A 17,865-nucleotide genomic window follows, 5' to 3' on the forward strand; every position below is an offset into this window, starting at 1 on the left:
GACGGACCGTTTTATATATATATAGATACCCAGAAGTGTAATCGTCTCATTACTGATATCACCGTTTACATCCCTCCAGTCCAAAAAAAATAATTAACCCCATCTCTGTTTTCTGTCCTTTAACCAACTTGCTATCCATTCTGCCATAATCTCTTTAAAACCACGTGGCTGCATTTTATCAAGAAGCCTCCAATGTGGCACGGTTATGAATTCGAGTCTGCTGTAGACTCTAGATTTCAATGTTGTCTTTTGCTCCCTTAAGTGGGGGTTGACTCACACTGCCCTATGTCTACTTGTACAGTCGGGAGCCAGGAATGCAACAATAGACTGTCTTGTGACCCGAACCGGATATCTGCATCTTCTGCACATGCATTTCTTTAATCTCTCCAAAAGCAAACCGAGTTAACCCTAGATGTGGTGAGGCTTGGTTTGAATTGTTAAGCTGCTTTATTTCATTGTAAGGAGCATGTACAGAGTAACAGTGATGATCAGATTCCCTTAGTTCAATATATCTTCAGCAATGATATAAAAATAACGGACGTGCTCTGCTACCCCAATTTAGTGGGTTGTCTTCCTTAACTTAAAACAGGATAACTCCTCTGCATCCTTACTATTTTGAGCCTGCCTTTCTTGGGGCCTTTCAGCCTCAAGCTGCTGTTCCTGTTGCAAAAGCTAAACTGCTTTTGAGTGTCTGACATTCTACTTTACTCCTCATTGTTCAGTCAGAAAGGGATCAAAAACCTTCTAACACAATAGGTACGAGATGGTTTATCCATTGTGAAGAAACACAGCAAATTGTTTACTATTTACTGCCTATGAAGAAACAATAAGTCTAGCTCCTTAGCATTGTAACTACCTACTGTTTCAGACCCCCTCTCGGTTTTACTTGCAGTACTACATTATTCAGTTAACATACATTTAAAAGTATTTCTTTTTCAAAATCTTTCCTTGTGGAAAAGTTTTTATAAATCCTAAAATGTGACAGGTACCTTATCAAATGCCTTTTGAAAAATCGATATACACAACACCCATTACATCTCCTTTAATCAATGCACTCCATTATTTTCTCAAAGAACTCTCCCAAATTTGTGAGACATGATTTGCCTTTTTCATTTTGTTGATTAACTCGTGTCTTTGTAGCTGAATATTAATTTTATCCTGTATTTACGGCCTCTAGAAGCTTACCCACAACTGATGTTAGGTTAACTGATCCACGTAGCTAGCTGTTTGTCCCTTTCTCCTTTTCCTGAGCAGGAGTGTTACCTGGCAACCCTCCTATTCTCAGCACAACTTCTGTATCAAAGAATATTTGAAAGATTGCGGTCAAAGTCTTTACTATTTCTTCTCGGACTTCCCTCAGCATTTTAAGATGCATGCCCATCAGGGCCCCGTGCATTTTCCACTTTTGAGTTCCACTAATTTTTTTCCCCCCCAATACTACTACCTTATCTATAGTTATTCAATCTAATTGCTCCACCTCCTCCTGATGTACCCTTTCACTGTTACACTCGTGTGACAATTCTACTTGCTGCCTTCCAAGCTCCATCCTACATAACCTTCAACTAATCTAATCTAAAACTCTGCCTCCAATATCCTACCCCACACCAAGTCCTGCTCATCTATCACCCCTGTTCCTGAAGATATCTATTACTCCGCATTCTCCGGCACATAGATTTCAAAATATTGGGGCAGATTTTGCGGTGGGTATGACGGCGTACTCCGAGAGTGCGCCGTCATACCGCCTTTGAAGTTGACCGCAAGTTCGGGATTTCCGCACGTGCTTGTGATCGGTCAAGTTATGACTTGACAGATGATTCGCACCGACAGGGAAATGCTCATTGCTGGCGCAGAGTTGGACTAATTGCCCACCAATTATGGCCTTAAATGTTACGGTTAGTGAAAGCAGGCACAGGAGCCGGTTTCACTGCAAAGAAGAACCACCTTTCCGTTCTTTTGCAGGTTAAGCCGTGTTAATGGTGAAAATAATTGCATCCAGCCAGGGCGGTTCAGCAATAGCTAAAATGCTTTAAGGAGTGTATTTTTTAAAAATTATCAAAAGTTTTTTTCATTCTAGACAGGCAGTAATATAATTTGATATCTTGAATAAATACAGTACAATTTACTGTAATAGTTTAATGAAAAGAAACAATCTAATTTCAATTTGCATCCCTCCCACCGCCCCCCCCCCCATTACATGTAAAAGCACCTTCCCCCCCCCCCCCCCATTACATGTAAAAGCACCTTCCTTTCTCCTCTGTCGCCTTATTCTGTAACTTTATTCCTCTGTGTAACAGTTATTGAGCAATTAACTATAAAAGCCTGATGCTGGTTCCCACATATCTGTCAAGAGGAAACTTGGCGCTTTCACTGATTGGAGCACCAAGCCCAGTGATCCCAGGTACTTCTCCGCACACGCTGAGCCCCTGGGATCCGAGGGCCATTATGCTGCCCTCGAGTGCACAGCGTCAGGGAGAAAGTTCACGAAGGAGGATCCCCATCAGGTCAAGAAAGACTTGCATTTCTATAGCACCTTTCACGACTACCAGACGTCTCAAAGCGCTTTACAGCCAATGAAGTACTTTTGAAGTGGAGTCACTGTTGTAATGCAGGAAACATGGCAGCCAATTTGTGCACAGCAAGGTCCCACAAACAGCAATGTGAAAATGGCCAGATAATCTGTTTTAGTGATGTTGGTTGAGGGAGAAATATTGGCCAGGACACCAGGGAGAACTCCCCTGCTCTTCTTCGAAATTGTGCCATGGGATCTTTTACATCTACCTGAGAGAGCAGGTTAACAGCTCACCCGAAAGACGGCACCGCCGACAGTGCAGCACTCCCTCAGCACTGCACTGGAGTGTCAGCCTAGCCTTATGTGCGCAAGTCCCTGGAGTGGGACTTGAACCTACAACCTTCTGACTCAGAGGCGAGTGTGCTACCAACTGAGCCACAGGCAAGTTTGTATTCTAGTTGGGTGCCGGCGGCGTACTCGGTAGGGTAGAACAAACTGCTCTACCCTATTCCTGCACTCACACCCTCTGCTCTTCCGATTCTGGTCTAGGTACAATCCCTCTGCTTCGCCATCATGGAAACATAGAAAAATAGGAGCAGGAGTAGGCCATTCGGCCCTTTGAGCCTGCTCCGCCATTCAATATCATGGCTGATCCTCTATCTCAATACCATATTCCTGCTCTCTCCCCATATCCCTTGATGCCTTTTGTGCCTAGAAATCTATCTATCTCCTTCTTAAATATATTCAGTGACTTGGCCTCCACAGGTTCACCACTGAGTGAAGACATTTCTCCTCATCTCTGTCCTACCCCGTATCCTGAGACTGTGGCTCCCTCGGTGACAGACATTCAGCCATCTTTTTCTGGCCCTCTGAACTGCTCTTCCAAAACTCTCCACCTAGCTCCATCATTCTCTACCTTTGTAACAGCACGTAAAAACTGAGCTCTTCAGATGTGCACATGAGCCACATCACTTAGCTCATCTCCCTCCCCCTGCGCAGATGTGAATGTCACTGTATGAACCACCCACTGCATGTTCAAAGTGTCATCTATGTGCAAGTTGTTAGCCCTCGCAAAACAATAAGGGGTAAAAATTGCATGTTTGACATCTTACTTTATATCTCTGCCAAACGTTTTTTGGTGGTCCTTGTTTAATATTCCCATGAATCACTAATGCATTATACACATTGATGAAGAATGCTAGCTTCTCTTTCCTAGTGAGATTTTCAAGATCCAAGCGCTGTAGCTGTGTTGCAAGTTGACAATACTCCTCGAAAATTGGACTCTCCACCATGGATTTGTAATCTACAAACTACAAGAAAGGTGACAGTGTTATTTATTAATCTGACCGTAGTTACTTAGTTGTCTCTCAAATCAAACTAAATGGATTAAAGCTATTCATGAGATAATTACTAGAAATATATTGAAGTAGTGAAACTTAAGTAGGCATTTAACTTTTTTAAATTGAAATTAGCATAATTAGGGTACAGCGGTTGAACATTTAAGTGTGAATTGAAAAATGTAGAGCGAAGAGCAGATATAGGGAAATTTTACTGGACAAAAAACCATTGACTAACCTTGCCATCAGGTGTAATGTGTTCCGAGAACAGCTTCAGAACCAAGTCTCTCATAAATTCAGAAAGTCTAGAAGCTAAAGTATTGACAGATTATTGAGCAAGTTAATAGTAGAATTGAACATGAGAAACTGTCAGGCTATTATACTATTTTTTCGGGGGTGGTGGTGTTGGGAGAGCTTCACTTTGTCTTCTGTGCAACAACTTCTACTTGCACTTATATAGCACCTTTAATGTAGTAAAATGTCTGAAGGCACTTCACAGGAGCATTATCAGACAAAATTGTACACTGAATCTTTGCCCCTACTCGACACCTCACCCTCGTGATGCAGAAAATCACTATGTGGTGAATAGATGCCATGATTCTGCAACACACTCCGTAATACAATGTGTTAATTCACCAGTCCATTGTGCGACCATAATTCCTCCAAAAAGCGACCTACACGTTGGAAAATCCCTTCATTTATTCTTGGAAAGGGACTGCACCCAAAAAATTAACCTATCTTTTCGCTTCAGATACTGATGGACCTGCTACACATTTCCAGCATCTTCTGTTTTGATTTCACGTTCCAGTATTTGCAGGTTTTATTTATGTGTTTATGGATTCTTTTTCTCAGGTTTATAATTCCCCTCTGTGTTTTTATTTGTCCCTCACTGTATTTCTTCCCTTATTACCACTTTTTCCCTCAAGTTTTGGCCAATTGATTTTCCACTTCAGAAGATACCTGGAATGCATTGACTTCTGAAGCTCTGTCAATTCCTCTGACTAAATTCCTCGGTAAACTTGAGCTCATCCAAAACTCTGCTGCCCGTGTCCTAACTCGCACCTAGTCCCGTTCACCCATCGCCCCTGTGCTCGCTGACCTACATTGGCTCCCAATCTGGCAATGCCTCGATTTGAGAAATCTCATCCTTGTTTATAAATCCCTCCATGGACTCTCCCCTCCCTATCTCTGTAACCTCTTCCAGTCCTACAACTCCCCGAGATCTCTGCGCTCCTCCAATTCTGGCCTTTTGCGCATCCTGATTTTCTTCGTTCCACCATTGGCACCCGTGCCTTCAGCTGTAAAGGTTCTAAGCTCTGGAATTCCCTCCCTAAACCTCTCTCTCCTCCTTTAGGATGCATCTTGAAACCTACCTCTTTGACCAAGTTTTAGTCACCTGTCCGAATATCTCATGTGGCCCGGTGTCATATTTTGTTTGATAATCACTCTCGTGAAGCACCTTGGGATGTTTTACTACATTAAAGGCGCTATATATAAGTGCAAGTTGTTGTTGCTATGAGAGAGTAACTGGAATTGCTGAACATTACTTGATCACTTCCTCTCTCTAAGGGGAAGGACATTCTTGGGAAATTGCCATGTTCTATAACTTCCTGGTAGACTGCATTAGAACATGGACGCAATGCACTTCTGAATCGTTCTTTTCACAATGCATAATTTTTAATCTTTCTCTTTTTAAAGCATAATAATTAATAGCAATGATGCCACAAAGCCAGGAAGCTACATTTGAACATAGCATGGCTCAACTTGAACTGAGGAAGGCTGATCCTCAGCCAGCTCCTGGTCTCTTCTCCGCACGTACCATCACAGCACAGTATATTACAAAACTACCAATTTACAATATAAACAAGTCAAGAGAGCAGACTGACAGAGGGAGCAATATATCCAGAAATGGAAGCAGACACGACTGAGGGAAGGCAGGGTGAGGGGTGGGATGGAAGAGGCGGAACAGCCGGCAGAGTAAGAGGGCCACCACCAAAAGTTATTATTGGCGTAAAGGGCAGCGAACAAAAATCTGAACGGACACAAGGAGGATTCTGAACGGGACGGAGTATGTGAGCAACAAGTTGCATTTATTTAGTGCCTTGAATGTAGAAAAGCATCTCAAGGGCACTTCACAGAGGCGTAATCAGAAATAAAATGATGCGGAGCCAAAGGAGATATTAGGAGGGGTTCAACAAAAACTTGTTCAGCCATGGGCTTTAAGGAGAGTCTTAAAAGTAGGAGAGGGAGGTGGAGGGGCTTAGCGAGGGAATTCCAGGACGTAGGGCCAAGATGGCTGAAGGCATAGTTTTCAATGGTTGGGCGAATGGTGGCCAGAGTAAGCGGAACAGTTTTTTTTTGCGGGGGGGGGGGGGGGTGGGGGGGCGGTGGTCTACAACGTTAGAAGAGGTTACAGAGATAGGGAGGGATCTAAGCACCAGGATGAGAATTGTAATCTTGAGGCTTTAGGAGACTGGGTTATAAAGTATTTCAATTTACCAACAATGCAGCTTTTAAAAAGTCTTTGCACATCAGTGAGGGATTGAACACCAGGCATAACATGAATTAGATGCAGGGTAAAGTTTCCTGCCAAACTACCCCACTGATATATCATAACCCCAGCCCGAAGTGAGGAACCCCAGCTTTACTTCTAAGAATTTTCACTTCTTACTGCAGTCATCCTTGGGGCTATTTGAGTAAGACTGCCAATCCAGTCAAAATTATTCCCATTACTGACCAAGTTCATTTAACTTAAAACTGAGCAACAGAATGTGTCAATCTGGGTGGATTTTAAGAGGTGAAATAATTATGTTCTAACCAACTGTGCCACTGACCTAATGCAATTCTGGGAAGAGGGGTCAGCAATGTCACTCAGTCCCTGAGCTTGTGCTACTCTGGGAAAAGGATGGGGAAGGGGAGCAGCAGAAGCAAGGGAGGAAGTGATGCATATGATCAAGTGGATGCTATAATGGACCAATATTTAAAATACCATAAACAAAAATATGTTTGCAGAATGTTCTCTGTCCCTTCTTGCCTGTCTTCAACCCTTCCTGTTACCCTGTCATGCCACCTTACATTTATCCCCTCTTGGATACTTTGCCGCGTTCGCTGTTATCGCCCCTTTGAAACTGGCCGCAACTTCAGGATGTAGCGCGTGCGCATCCTAACGCAGAAATCCTGAAGTTACGGTCAGTCATTCACTGCTTCGACACTGGCTGCGCTCTGGCCCGCCCCAGCCAGCAATCTGTGTAATCAGTGAAACTGATGGAAACTTCGGCTTTTCCACGGTAATATCGCTGTTAAATATCCCATTAAAAGTTAGACCCTTCTAGATTAGGTGTAACTGGGGTTTTAACAACGTATTGTCCGTTAAACAAGTGTTATGGCCCTGAAAAACTAAGTGTCAAATTTCTCTATTATGATAAAAATGTTAATTTTTAAGAAACTTTTAAATTTAAAAAAAGGTTTTTTCATGTTTACCTTTTCCCCCATGTGAGAGCCCCAATCTTTGTTTTGCTCTCCATAACATTTGTAAAAAGTTAGAATAAAAGGAGCTTCTTCACTTCCTGGTTCTCGGTCAGTGAGAATTCTGCATTGTGATTGGCTGCTAAGACAGCTTGTTGATGTCACAGCAGCTCGCGTTAGGGATTCCCCATTAACTTACACTGATCTCAACTGAATGTTGGAAAAGCTGAACTTCTCGCCACAGAGATTGCGAGATCTTTGTGGGAAGTTTACTTCGGGGCCAGTGGCGAAAGCCTTTGCTTCACCTCTAACCGCAAATTACAAGCCGTTAAACCTCGGACCCGTCTGCTCTCTCAGGTGGACTTAAAAGATCCTATGGCACTATTTCGAAGAAAAGCAGGGGAGCTTTCCCCTGTGTCCTGATCAATATTTATCCCTCAATCAACATCACTAAAAACAGATAATCTGGTCATTATCATATTGTTGTTTGTAGGAACTTGCTGTGCACTACAAATTGGCTGCCACATTTCCTACAGTACAACTGTACTTCATTGGCTGTAAAGCACATTGGGACGTCCGGAGGTCATGAAAGGCGCTATATAAATGCAAGTCTTTCTTTCAGAGACTGAACTTTAAAGCTCAGTACATTATCCAGGGGAGCATATTTAACAAAATTCTTCTAAATAAATATCCAATTAGCTTCTGAAACAGCTGCCAGAGCTTATTAGCCCAATTTCCTGGTACACTCAGCAACAGTTAAACTTACTTTAATAAAAAAAATTTTTAAAGCTCCCAAGTGCTCGTGATTTAAACACCAAACAGATGGTTAGGAACTTAAACCCAGCTCAAAGAAGAAAAAAAGATTATGGACTTGAATGGTGGTTCCACATTTCAGCCTCAAACTATAGTAATTTGAACAAAGTGTTTTGCCATGGGATCATAAAAGTAGCTCAGGTGAAACCATTTTTCTGAACAAATTGGCATCAACAGACCCTGGTGAGGTTTGTACATTTCCTTACAGTTACCCAGTACTTCACAGATGTAATATGCCATAAGTCATTTAGATTTGCTGAATATAGCACATTTTTAATTTTAAAAATGAAAAAGGAACATTCCTCTCTCTCTACATACACCCTCTCCATTTTGGGCACCCAAGGTCAGAATAAAGTATTTTAGTGTCAGATATTCAACAGAAAAGGTTCCCCTCTGTCCCAATAGGACCGTAACCCAACATGAGAACAACATGTCCTGTTGCAGCAATTTGATTTTTTCCATTTTTACACCAACTTGGCTTCTCAGTGAAATTGCCAAATGGATCCAAATTATGGATTTTTATTGTGTTATAAGCCCACACCAAGTATTTATATAACTGATTAGTCTCAGCTAATTTAAGTAGTAGCCTTACAGTTAACAAAGATTCAGACCGAGGACACATTGCTAACTCACTGCACCCCCCAGTTCACTCAGAATAGTTCAACATTTAAATGATAAGAAAGTTTCATTTATATTAGAAATAACTCAGAGGTGCCAGTGAATTTTAAAATATTTGGAGGTGGTCTTGCAAAGTATTACCGAATCATTTTTTAAGAATTCATCATGAGGTTCACAATCAGGTATAATTAAATAATCCGCCCACTCTCAAAATTGGACACTGCGGACTGCTTCCAATTTAACTTTCCTTATGTTGTGTGTTGTACTTTTGGTCGTAGATGGTGGCAATGGTTGAAATAAAAATGTGGGAAATGTGGATGCAATGGTAGAGAGTAAGGACTCTCAGTCGGAAGCTGAAAACTTAATTTAAAAAAAAATATTGTGGGATGTGAAAAGAAATGCTCAAATTTACGACTGACAGTAACCAGTGTATTTTAAACGTTATCCATCTCAGTTAGACACTCTGGATAGTGAATCTTCCACTGGACATCAGTAAAAAGAGGTACAAAACAATACATACCGGAAGCCGCACTATATTCTGCAGTAACTCCAGTGTTTAATGCTGAAGCATAGTCGTGCTCTATCAATCTGTACAGAGCGTCGCTGTCTTCAAATCCATGTCCACTCAAAGGATTTAAAAACTTTCTGCTCGTCAAGTCTCTTGCCATTTCTATTGCTGCACTTTTGTCTAGGTAAAATAAGGATCAGTCAGCAAAAGGTATGAAGTATTCATTATAGGAATGTTTAATAATCCAAACAACACATAACTATTCAAAGGCTGTGGTAGTATTTTTGCTTAAAAATTGAGTTCAGTTTTTCCTACCACTCTGCTCGGTAAGGCACATAGGCACCAATACACCAGCACAAGTTCTAAAATTGTATGTTTTCCTTTATAAGTTAATAAGGGCTTGGCCATTTCCCACAAAAAAAAATATTTTTGAAAGGCTGCAATTTTAACCAATCACATCACTAAGTTCAGTTTTTAGAAAAAATTCTAGCCACCATTTTTATTTCTAACCCAGCAGAATGTAGCTGTACAAATAACAATCTAAAAAAAAAATTGTAATTCCTCCAAAAATCATTAAATTTACAAATTCATTTTCTTCTAGGTTATTCCAAATTCTTTCACACCAATGGGGGGAGGTTTTTGCTTGTTTCTGCTAGTTTTGCACCCAGATAGACATAATTGGCTGAACCAGCAGAAAAGATTAGGGAATTTCAAATGTAAGTGAGTTACGCCTAAAATCACTTGTGCTCATGTTTTCCGTGATCTTTTATGCTGGTTCAAGATTCAATTAGCTTAGCCACCAACTCCTTCCCTCTCCCTGGTGACTGTCTGAGGCTGAACCAGATCCTTCGCAACATTGGTGAACTATCTGACCTTCCGACCCCATATCCACTCCATCACCAAGACCGCCTACTTCCACCTCTAACATCGGCCGTCTCCACCCCTTCCTCAGCTCACCTGCTGCTGAATCTCTTATCCATGCCTTTGTTAGCTCTGGACTTGACTATTCCAATGATCTCCTGACCGCCTGCCAATCTTGCACCCATTGCAAACTTGAGCTCATCCAAAACTCTGCTGTCCCTCGTGTAACTCGCACCAAGTCCTGTTCACCCATCACCCCTGTGCTCACTGACCTGCATTGGCTCCCGGTCCAGCAATACCTTGTTTTCAAAATTCTCATTCTGGTTTTCAAATCCCTCCATGACCTCACCCTTCCTATCTTTGTAACTTCCTCCGGCCCTACAGCCCTCCGAGATCTCTGCACCCCTCCAATTCTGGCCTCTTGCGCATCCCCGATTTTAATCGCTCCATCATTGGCGGCCGTGCCTTCAGTTGCCTAGGCCCCAAGCTCTGGAATTCCCTCCCTAAACCTCTCCACTTCTCTGCCTCTCTTTCCTCCTTTAAGATGCTCCTTCAAACCTACTTCTTTGACCAAGATCTGTTCTAATATCTCCTTATTTGGCTTGGTGTCAAATTTTTGTTTGATAACACTCCTCTGAAGCACCTTGGGACATTTTACAACGTTAAAGGCACTCTATAAATGCAAGTTGTTGTTGTTCTATATGAAGAGATATCACAGCCAATGAGAGGAGTCTATAGGAGGCTCAATCCGACTCCACTCAGCCTCATTTATACAGGACAGGTCCAAGCCAGCCAGCCAAAGCCTGACCTTACCTTGCCCCCACAAATGCACATTACAAATTAGCGGTTCCACTCCATGATCTTCTCTGGACATCGCACCCTTCTCCCAGTGTTGCCGCTCCTACTCCCACACTCACCCTGAATGTGCAATCCCTGTGCTCAGTGACTTCTTCGCTTGTAGGTAGCTCAACAGCAGTGGAAGTCTTTGACACTAACCCAACCTTCGGCAGGGACTGGCTTTGAGTCCATTGCCACCCAAGTGTAACATCAATGGAAATTGACTGGTGTTGAGGCTGCCGCGGAACACGAATGGAGGCCAAACCGATCTGAGGAACACATGGCTTTTTATTACATTCTCTTGAGAGGTGGCTGCCCCAGCTCTTCTCTCTGCTAAACCCGAAAACAGAATGAGGGCGACGCCCACGCTTTTGTGTACACACCGAGGGCGGCGCCCGCTCCTTTGTCATGCCTTAAAGGCAGCATGCTTCTTAAAGGCAAGGTGCCCGATTTATTGTCCACGGACGGAAAAGTGGATTGCGCCCGTTTAGGTGGCGATCCGCCACACAGCTCCCCCCAGAATCCGCTTAGGAGGTGTGGACGAGACGGTGCGGCGGTCTGATGGGCCGGCCGGACCGGCTCTTGTAGGACGCCGGTGGACGTGGAACGGCCGGGCGTGGAGCAGCCGGGTGTACTGGCTTGAGGGCAGGTCGGCCGCGTGGCGGTGGACGAGCTACTGGGACCTGCTCACCGGGCTCCGAGTGTGCTGGCTTGAGTCGGTCAACCGACACTTTTTCAGTCCTGTCGCCCACTTGTAGGGCGAAAAATTTGTCCCCAGCCTGTAGCACTTTGTAGGGCCCGTCGTACGGGGGTTGAAGGGGTCCGCGGTGGGCGTCGTGCCGGACGAAAACGAACCGTGCCTGGTGCAGGCTTAGCGGGAGGTGTGTGAGGTGGATTCGCCGTGCCGGGCAATGGGCACCGGGGCGAACTGTAGCGCCGGTGAGGCGAAGTCGTGGCATTGCTGGTCGGCTGACCAGGGTGTCGTGGCGGTGGGCAGGAACTCGCCGGGTACGCGCAGCGGCTGGCCATACACGAGCTCTGCTGCCGATGCGTGGAGGTCTTCTTTAACCGCGGAGCGCAGGCCGAGGAGGACCCACGGGAGTCGGTCGGTCCAGGCGCCGTCCTGGAGGCTGGCTCGAAGAGATGCCTTCAAGGATCTGTGGAACCGCTCACACAGTCCGTTGGCTTGGGGGTGGTACGCTGTGGTGCGGTGAATGGTCACCCCGAGATTGCGTGCGATGGCGGTCCAGAGTTCAGAGGTAAATTGCGGACCTCTGTCCGACGTCATGTCGGAGGGGACGCCGAACCGTGCGACCCAGGTGCTGACGAAGGCTCTGGCGATGTCGGCGGCGGTGGTAGAAGTCAGTGGAATTGCCTCGGGCCAGCGCGTGGTGAGGTCGACGATCATCAGCAAGTGCGTGTGGCCTTGCGACGGCGGCAGGGGCCCGACGATGTCCACGTGGATGTGGTCGAATCTACGTGAAGGGATGGTGAACTCCTCGAGGGGTGCTTTCGTGTGTTGCTGCACCTTGGCCCGTTGGCAGGCTAGGCAGGAGTTGGCCCAAGTACGCACATCCTTGCGAAGGCCGCGCCAGACAAAGCGGTTGGCTACCAATTTGATGGATGCGCGGGTGCCGGGGTGGGAGAGGTTGTGGAGAATCTCGAATACCCGGCGGCGCCAGGACGCTGGGCCGAGGTTGAGATAGGGGTATGTCGCACTTGACCGTGACTGCAGTCGGGCCGCAGGCGACGTCGGCCAGGCGTAACCCTGGTAGGTGCAGAGAGCAGATCAGGCTCCGTGAGCTGGTCTGCTGCGAGTTGAGCGTAGTCGACTGCCAGGTGTGCGGCGTGGATGGCGGGGCGGGAGAGGCAGTCGGCTACTACGCTGTCTCGGCCGGAGACGTGTTGGATGTCTGTGGTGAACTCGGACACTGCCGTGAGCTGGCGCTGCTGCCTGGCGGACCAGGGGTCGGTTGTCTTTGCCATTGCGAATGTCAGGGGTTTGTGGTCGACAAACGCAGTGAAGGGGTGGCCCTCCAGCAAAAACCGAAAATGGCGGACCGCCAGGTACAGCGCGAGGAGCTCGCGGTCGCAGGTGCTGTACTTGACCTCCGGGGGGCGTAGTTGGCGGCTGAAGAAGGCAAGTGGTTGCCAGGCGCCGTCGACCCACTGCTCGTACACGGCGCCGACCGCATGGTCGGAGGCGTCCGTGGTGAGCGCTACTCTGGCATTGGGCCGTGGGTGCGCGAGCAGGGTGGCGTCGGCGAGCGCGGTCTTGGTGGAGTTGAAGGCGGCTGATACGTCTGCCATCCATTCGACCGCCATCTTGCCGCTCCTACCGCGGAGGGCTTCATACAGGGGCCTCATGAGGGACGCCGCTATGGGGATGAAGCGGTTGTAGAAATTCACCATCCCGAGGAACTCCTGGAGTCCTTTGATGGTGGTGGGGCGGGGAAATTGCTGGACGGCCTGCACCTTGGTGGGCAGGGGAATGGCCCCAGCATGGGTGATGTGGTGGCCGAGGAAGTCGATCTTGTCCAGGCCGAACTGGCACTTGGCTGGGCTGAGGATGAGCCCGTGGTCGCTGAGGCGCCCGAACAGGATGCGAAGGTGTTCGAGGTGTTCCTGCTTGGAGGAACTGGCTACCAGGATGTCGTCCAGGTAGACGAACAGGAACTTCAGGTCCCGAAGGACCAAGTCCATGAGCCGTTGGAATGCCTGGGCCGCGTTTTTGAGGCCGAAGGGCATCTGCAGGAACTCGAAAAGCCCGAAGGGGGTGATTACGGCCGTCTTGGGGACGTCCGCGGGGTGGACGGGGACTTGGTGGTAGCCGCGCACCAGGTCGACTTTGGAAAAGACTGAGCGGCCGGCCAGTCTAGCCGAGAAGTCCTGAATGTGCGGCACGGGGTACCGATCAGGGGTGGTGGCGTCGTTGAGGCGGCGGTAATCCCCGCAGGGGCGCCAACCCCCACCTGGTTTGGGGGCGATGTGGAGTGGGGAGGCCCAGGGACTGTTGGAACAGCTCGGCATCATCTGCCGCTCCATAGTGGCAAACTCGGTCCGCGCGATCTCCAGTTGGGCCGGGTCCAGCCTGTGGGCGTGGGCGTACACTGGGGAGCCTGTGGTGGGGATGAAGTGTTCCACCCCGTGTTTGGCGACCTCCACGGAGAAGGTCGGGTTGGTGAGGGCCGGGAATTCGGCCAGGTGTGCCGAGTAGTCATCCGTGGCCCGGGCGTAGCATTGTGACGCCATGGCGCCCAGGATGGGGGACATGGTGTTCATGTCCACGAGGCGGTGTCGAGGGATGTCTACCAGTAAGCCGTGGGCACACAGGAAATCTGCGCCGATGAGAGGGGAGAGTACCTTGGCAGTGATGAACTCCCAGCGGTAGCGGCGACCAGCGAGGTCGAGGGTGACTGTGCAGGTGCCGTACGTCCGGATGTCCGAGCCGTTAGCGGCAGCCAGCGCCTGTCCTCGTTCGCCCTTTTGGATGTCGAGGGCGGAGGCCGGGATGATGCTGTGCTGAGCTCCAGTGTCGCACAGGAACCGGCGGCCGGTTTTGTCATCCGTGACGTACAGCAGGGAGCCCGCGTAGCCCACGGCCATCGTGGGGGCTGGTATGGGGGCGGACTTGAAGGAGCAGGGAGGTGTGCACCGTTGTGCCCTGGCGCCAAACCGTGCGTGGTAGTAACAGTAGCCCGGGTTTGTGGGGCGCGAAGGTCCCGTGGGCCCCGTGGCTGGGCCTTGTGGCCGCGTGGTGGCCGGTGAGGGGCGCGCCCAGGCTGTGGCTGCCAGGTCCGGAGCGACGTCGCGGCTGGAGTGAGCGGACAGCAGCTTGTCGGCCTCGTCGGCCAGGGCTTCAAGGTCCATGAGGCCGGACGCCATGATCGCTGGGCGGATGCTGGGAGGTAGCTGGCGGATGAACAGCGTGCGGAAGAGGGACCCGGGTGGGCTCTCGTCGGTGAGTGAGAGCATGTGGGAGAGGAGGTCTGACGGTGAGGCGTCACCGAGGCCTGGAAGGTCGAGGAGGCGGCAGTTTCGCTGGTATGTCGAGGTCGTAAATTTTTTAAGGAGCGCGGCCTTAAGATGTGCATACTTGCCCTCCTCTGGTGAGTTCTGCAGCGCTATCCAGACCTTCGTGACTGTGGAGCTACCGAGTGATGCGACGAGGTAATCATACTTCGTCCCATCTGTGGTGATGTGTCGCAGCCGGAATCGGGACTCAGCTTGGAGGAACCAGGCTTCGGGCTGGTTTTCCCAAAACTCCGGCAGTTTCACGGAAACTGCGTTCGTGTCCGCCATTGCAGTGCTCGGAATACGTTCTGAGCGTCGGGGTCACCAATGTTGAGGCTGCCGCGGAACACGAATGGAGGCCGAACCGATCTGAGGAACACATGGCTTTTTATTACATTCTCTTGAGAGGTGGCTGCCCCAGCTCTTCTCTCTGCTAAACCCGAAAACAGAATGAGGGCGACGCCCGCGCTTTTGTGTACACACAGAGGGCGACGCCCGCTCCTTTGTCATGCTTTAAAGGCAGCATGCTTCTTAAAGGCAAGGTGCCCGATTTATTGTCCACGGACGGAAAAGTGGATTGCGCCCATTTAGGTGGCGATCCGCCACACAGGTATGTATGTGTGAAAAAAGGATATTTTGACAAAAGTATTAGGTCATACTAACTCTTCCCCCCCCCATCACCCCCTCTTCCCCCACTCCCCCCAAAAAAATGTTTGTTTAAAGAGGTTCTACTCCTTTGTTTATGGTAAACGGATCAGAAACATTTCTGTTCGACATGAAACATTAGAAATTTAGAGCAAAGCTTCTAGTCCAAGGTTACTCAAGATAGAATGCTCCATTTTTAAAGGTTCAGAAATCTAAAATGCCAGCTATCAATTGTGTTTAAAATAACTTAAATGACCAGCCTGACTTGTGTTGGGTGTAGAATTTAAATGTGACATTTCCTGGTAAAGGGTTGTCATGATTAAGCAGTTAAACAAGAAAAACCTGCTCAACAGCATCAATCTGCATTGACTATTTTTAAAAAAACTTTTTTTTTTTAATAAACACAACTAAAAATTATTTTAGCTTTTGAAATCTTTTTCGGTTACTGCTGCTTCTCGGTAGATTACCTTTCTAAAATGAAAATTAAGATGATCCCTTGATTCTCCATGCTACATGGATCTGATAATAAATATGTACAACTTTGTTATGGAATTCTCATAACAAATGTAACAAGTGCAGCAAAATGAAATGCTGTGTTAACAAAACAAGTCAGGCTTTGTCTCCCTTCCCCCCACCCCAAAGCAACATAGCTATTCACTAGTTCCGAGGATAGAAAGGTGATCCACACTTCAGCTTCCATTGATATTGCTCTACAGGTTCTTTTGTATTTATTTCAGATTACAGCAGAGTGATATCCACTTAGATTTAATGGCTGCGGGCCAGGTTTTCCAGGGATCGGGAAACCCGGCAGCTAAAGGGAGGCGAGAACTGCCAGTTGCAGCAGCTTTTCTAGCACTCATGAGCCAGGAGGTGCAGGAGTGCTTCGCCCCGACGACCCAAGTTAAGCTGTCGCGATCTGATGCCGACCCACAATCTTCTTCCCCCACCCCCATGATCACTCCCTCCCCTCCCGGCATAGTGGTTAGCACTGTTGCCTCACAGCGCCAGGGACCCGGGTTCAAATCTGGCCTCGGGTGACTGTCTGTGTGGAGTTTGCACATTCTCCCAGTGTTTGCGTGGGTTTCCTCCGGGTGCTCCGGTTTCCTCCCACAGTCCAAAGATGTGCGGGTTAGGTTGATTGGCTATGATAAATTGACCCTTAGTGTTAGGGGGATTAAATACGTGGGGTTACGGGGATAGAGTGGGATATGTGTTGGTGTAGGGGTTACGGGGATCGGGTGGGATATGTGTCGGTGCAGGCTCGATGGGCCGAAATGGCCTCTATCTGCACTGTGGGGTTTCTGTGATTCTGTGATCTCTCCCTCCCCCACCTCTCCCTCCCGCCACCACCCCCGCAATCTCTCCCTCCAGCCCCCACCCCGCCTGCAATCGCTAGGCTCCCCGGCTTCTAGCACAGGCCTTCTGCTCAACAGCTGGACAGCCTTCAATCTGGCCAGCTGCTGGGTGGGAAACATAGAAGATAGGAGTAGGCCATTCGGCCCCTCGAGCCTGCTCCGCCATTTAATGAGATCATGGCTGATCATCCAAATTCAGTACCCTGTCCCTGCTTTCTCCCCATATCCCTTGATCTCTTTAGCCTTAAGAAATATATCTAACTCCTTCTTGAATATCTAACTCATTCTTGAATATATTTAATGAATTGGCCTCAACTGCCTTCTGTGGTAGAGAATTCCACAGGTTCACCACTCTCTGGGTGAAGAAATTCCTCCTCATCTCTGTCCTAAATGGCTTACCCCTTATCCTTAGACTGTAACCCCTGGTTCTGGACTCCCCCATCATTGGGAACATCCTTTCTGCATCTAGTCTGTCTAGTCCTGTTAGAATTTTATAAGTTTCAATGAGATCCCCTCTCATTCTTCTAAACTCTAGCGAATATAAGCTTAATCGACCCAATCTCTCCTCATACGTCATTCCTGCCATCCCAGGTATCAGTCTGGTTAATCTTTGCTGCACTCCCTCCATGGCAAGAACATCCTTCCTCAGATAAGGCGACCAAAACTGCACACAATATTCAAGGTGTAGTCTCACCAAGGCCCTGTACAACTGCAGCAAGACATCCTTGCTCCTGTACTCGAATCCTCTCGCTATGAAGGCCAGCATACCATTTGTTTTCTTAACCGCCTGCTGTACCTGCATGCTTACCTTCAGCGACTGGTGCACAAGGACACCCAGGTCTCGTTGCACTTCCCCTTTTCCCAATCTATTGCCGTTCAGATAATAATCTGTCTTCCTGTTTT

The 17,865-nt window shown here is 47.7% G+C and overlaps 1 protein-coding gene across 5 annotated transcripts in view; it reads right to left on the reverse strand.

Moving 5' to 3' along the window:
* LOC147107751 (uncharacterized) overlaps positions 1-17,865 on the reverse strand; it is a 79,997-nt gene that overhangs the window by 18,675 nt on the left and 43,457 nt on the right. For all 5 annotated transcript variants that reach the window (XM_086007031.1, XM_086007033.1, XM_086007029.1 and 2 more), the window contains 3 exons: positions 9,263-9,430; positions 4,085-4,158; positions 3,622-3,819 (listed from right to left, as the gene is read on the reverse strand). In XM_086007031.1, the coding sequence (XP_085863157.1) occupies positions 3,622-3,819; positions 4,085-4,158; positions 9,263-9,430 (440 nt within the window). The remainder of the gene's footprint in view (positions 1-3,621; positions 3,820-4,084; positions 4,159-9,262; positions 9,431-17,865) is intronic.

Source organism: Somniosus microcephalus, chromosome 14 (genome assembly GCF_052327205.1).
Source record: "Somniosus microcephalus isolate GS21.2 chromosome 14, FLI_Smic_1.0, whole genome shotgun sequence".
Taxonomy (NCBI): Eukaryota; Metazoa; Chordata; class Chondrichthyes; order Squaliformes; family Somniosidae; genus Somniosus; species Somniosus microcephalus.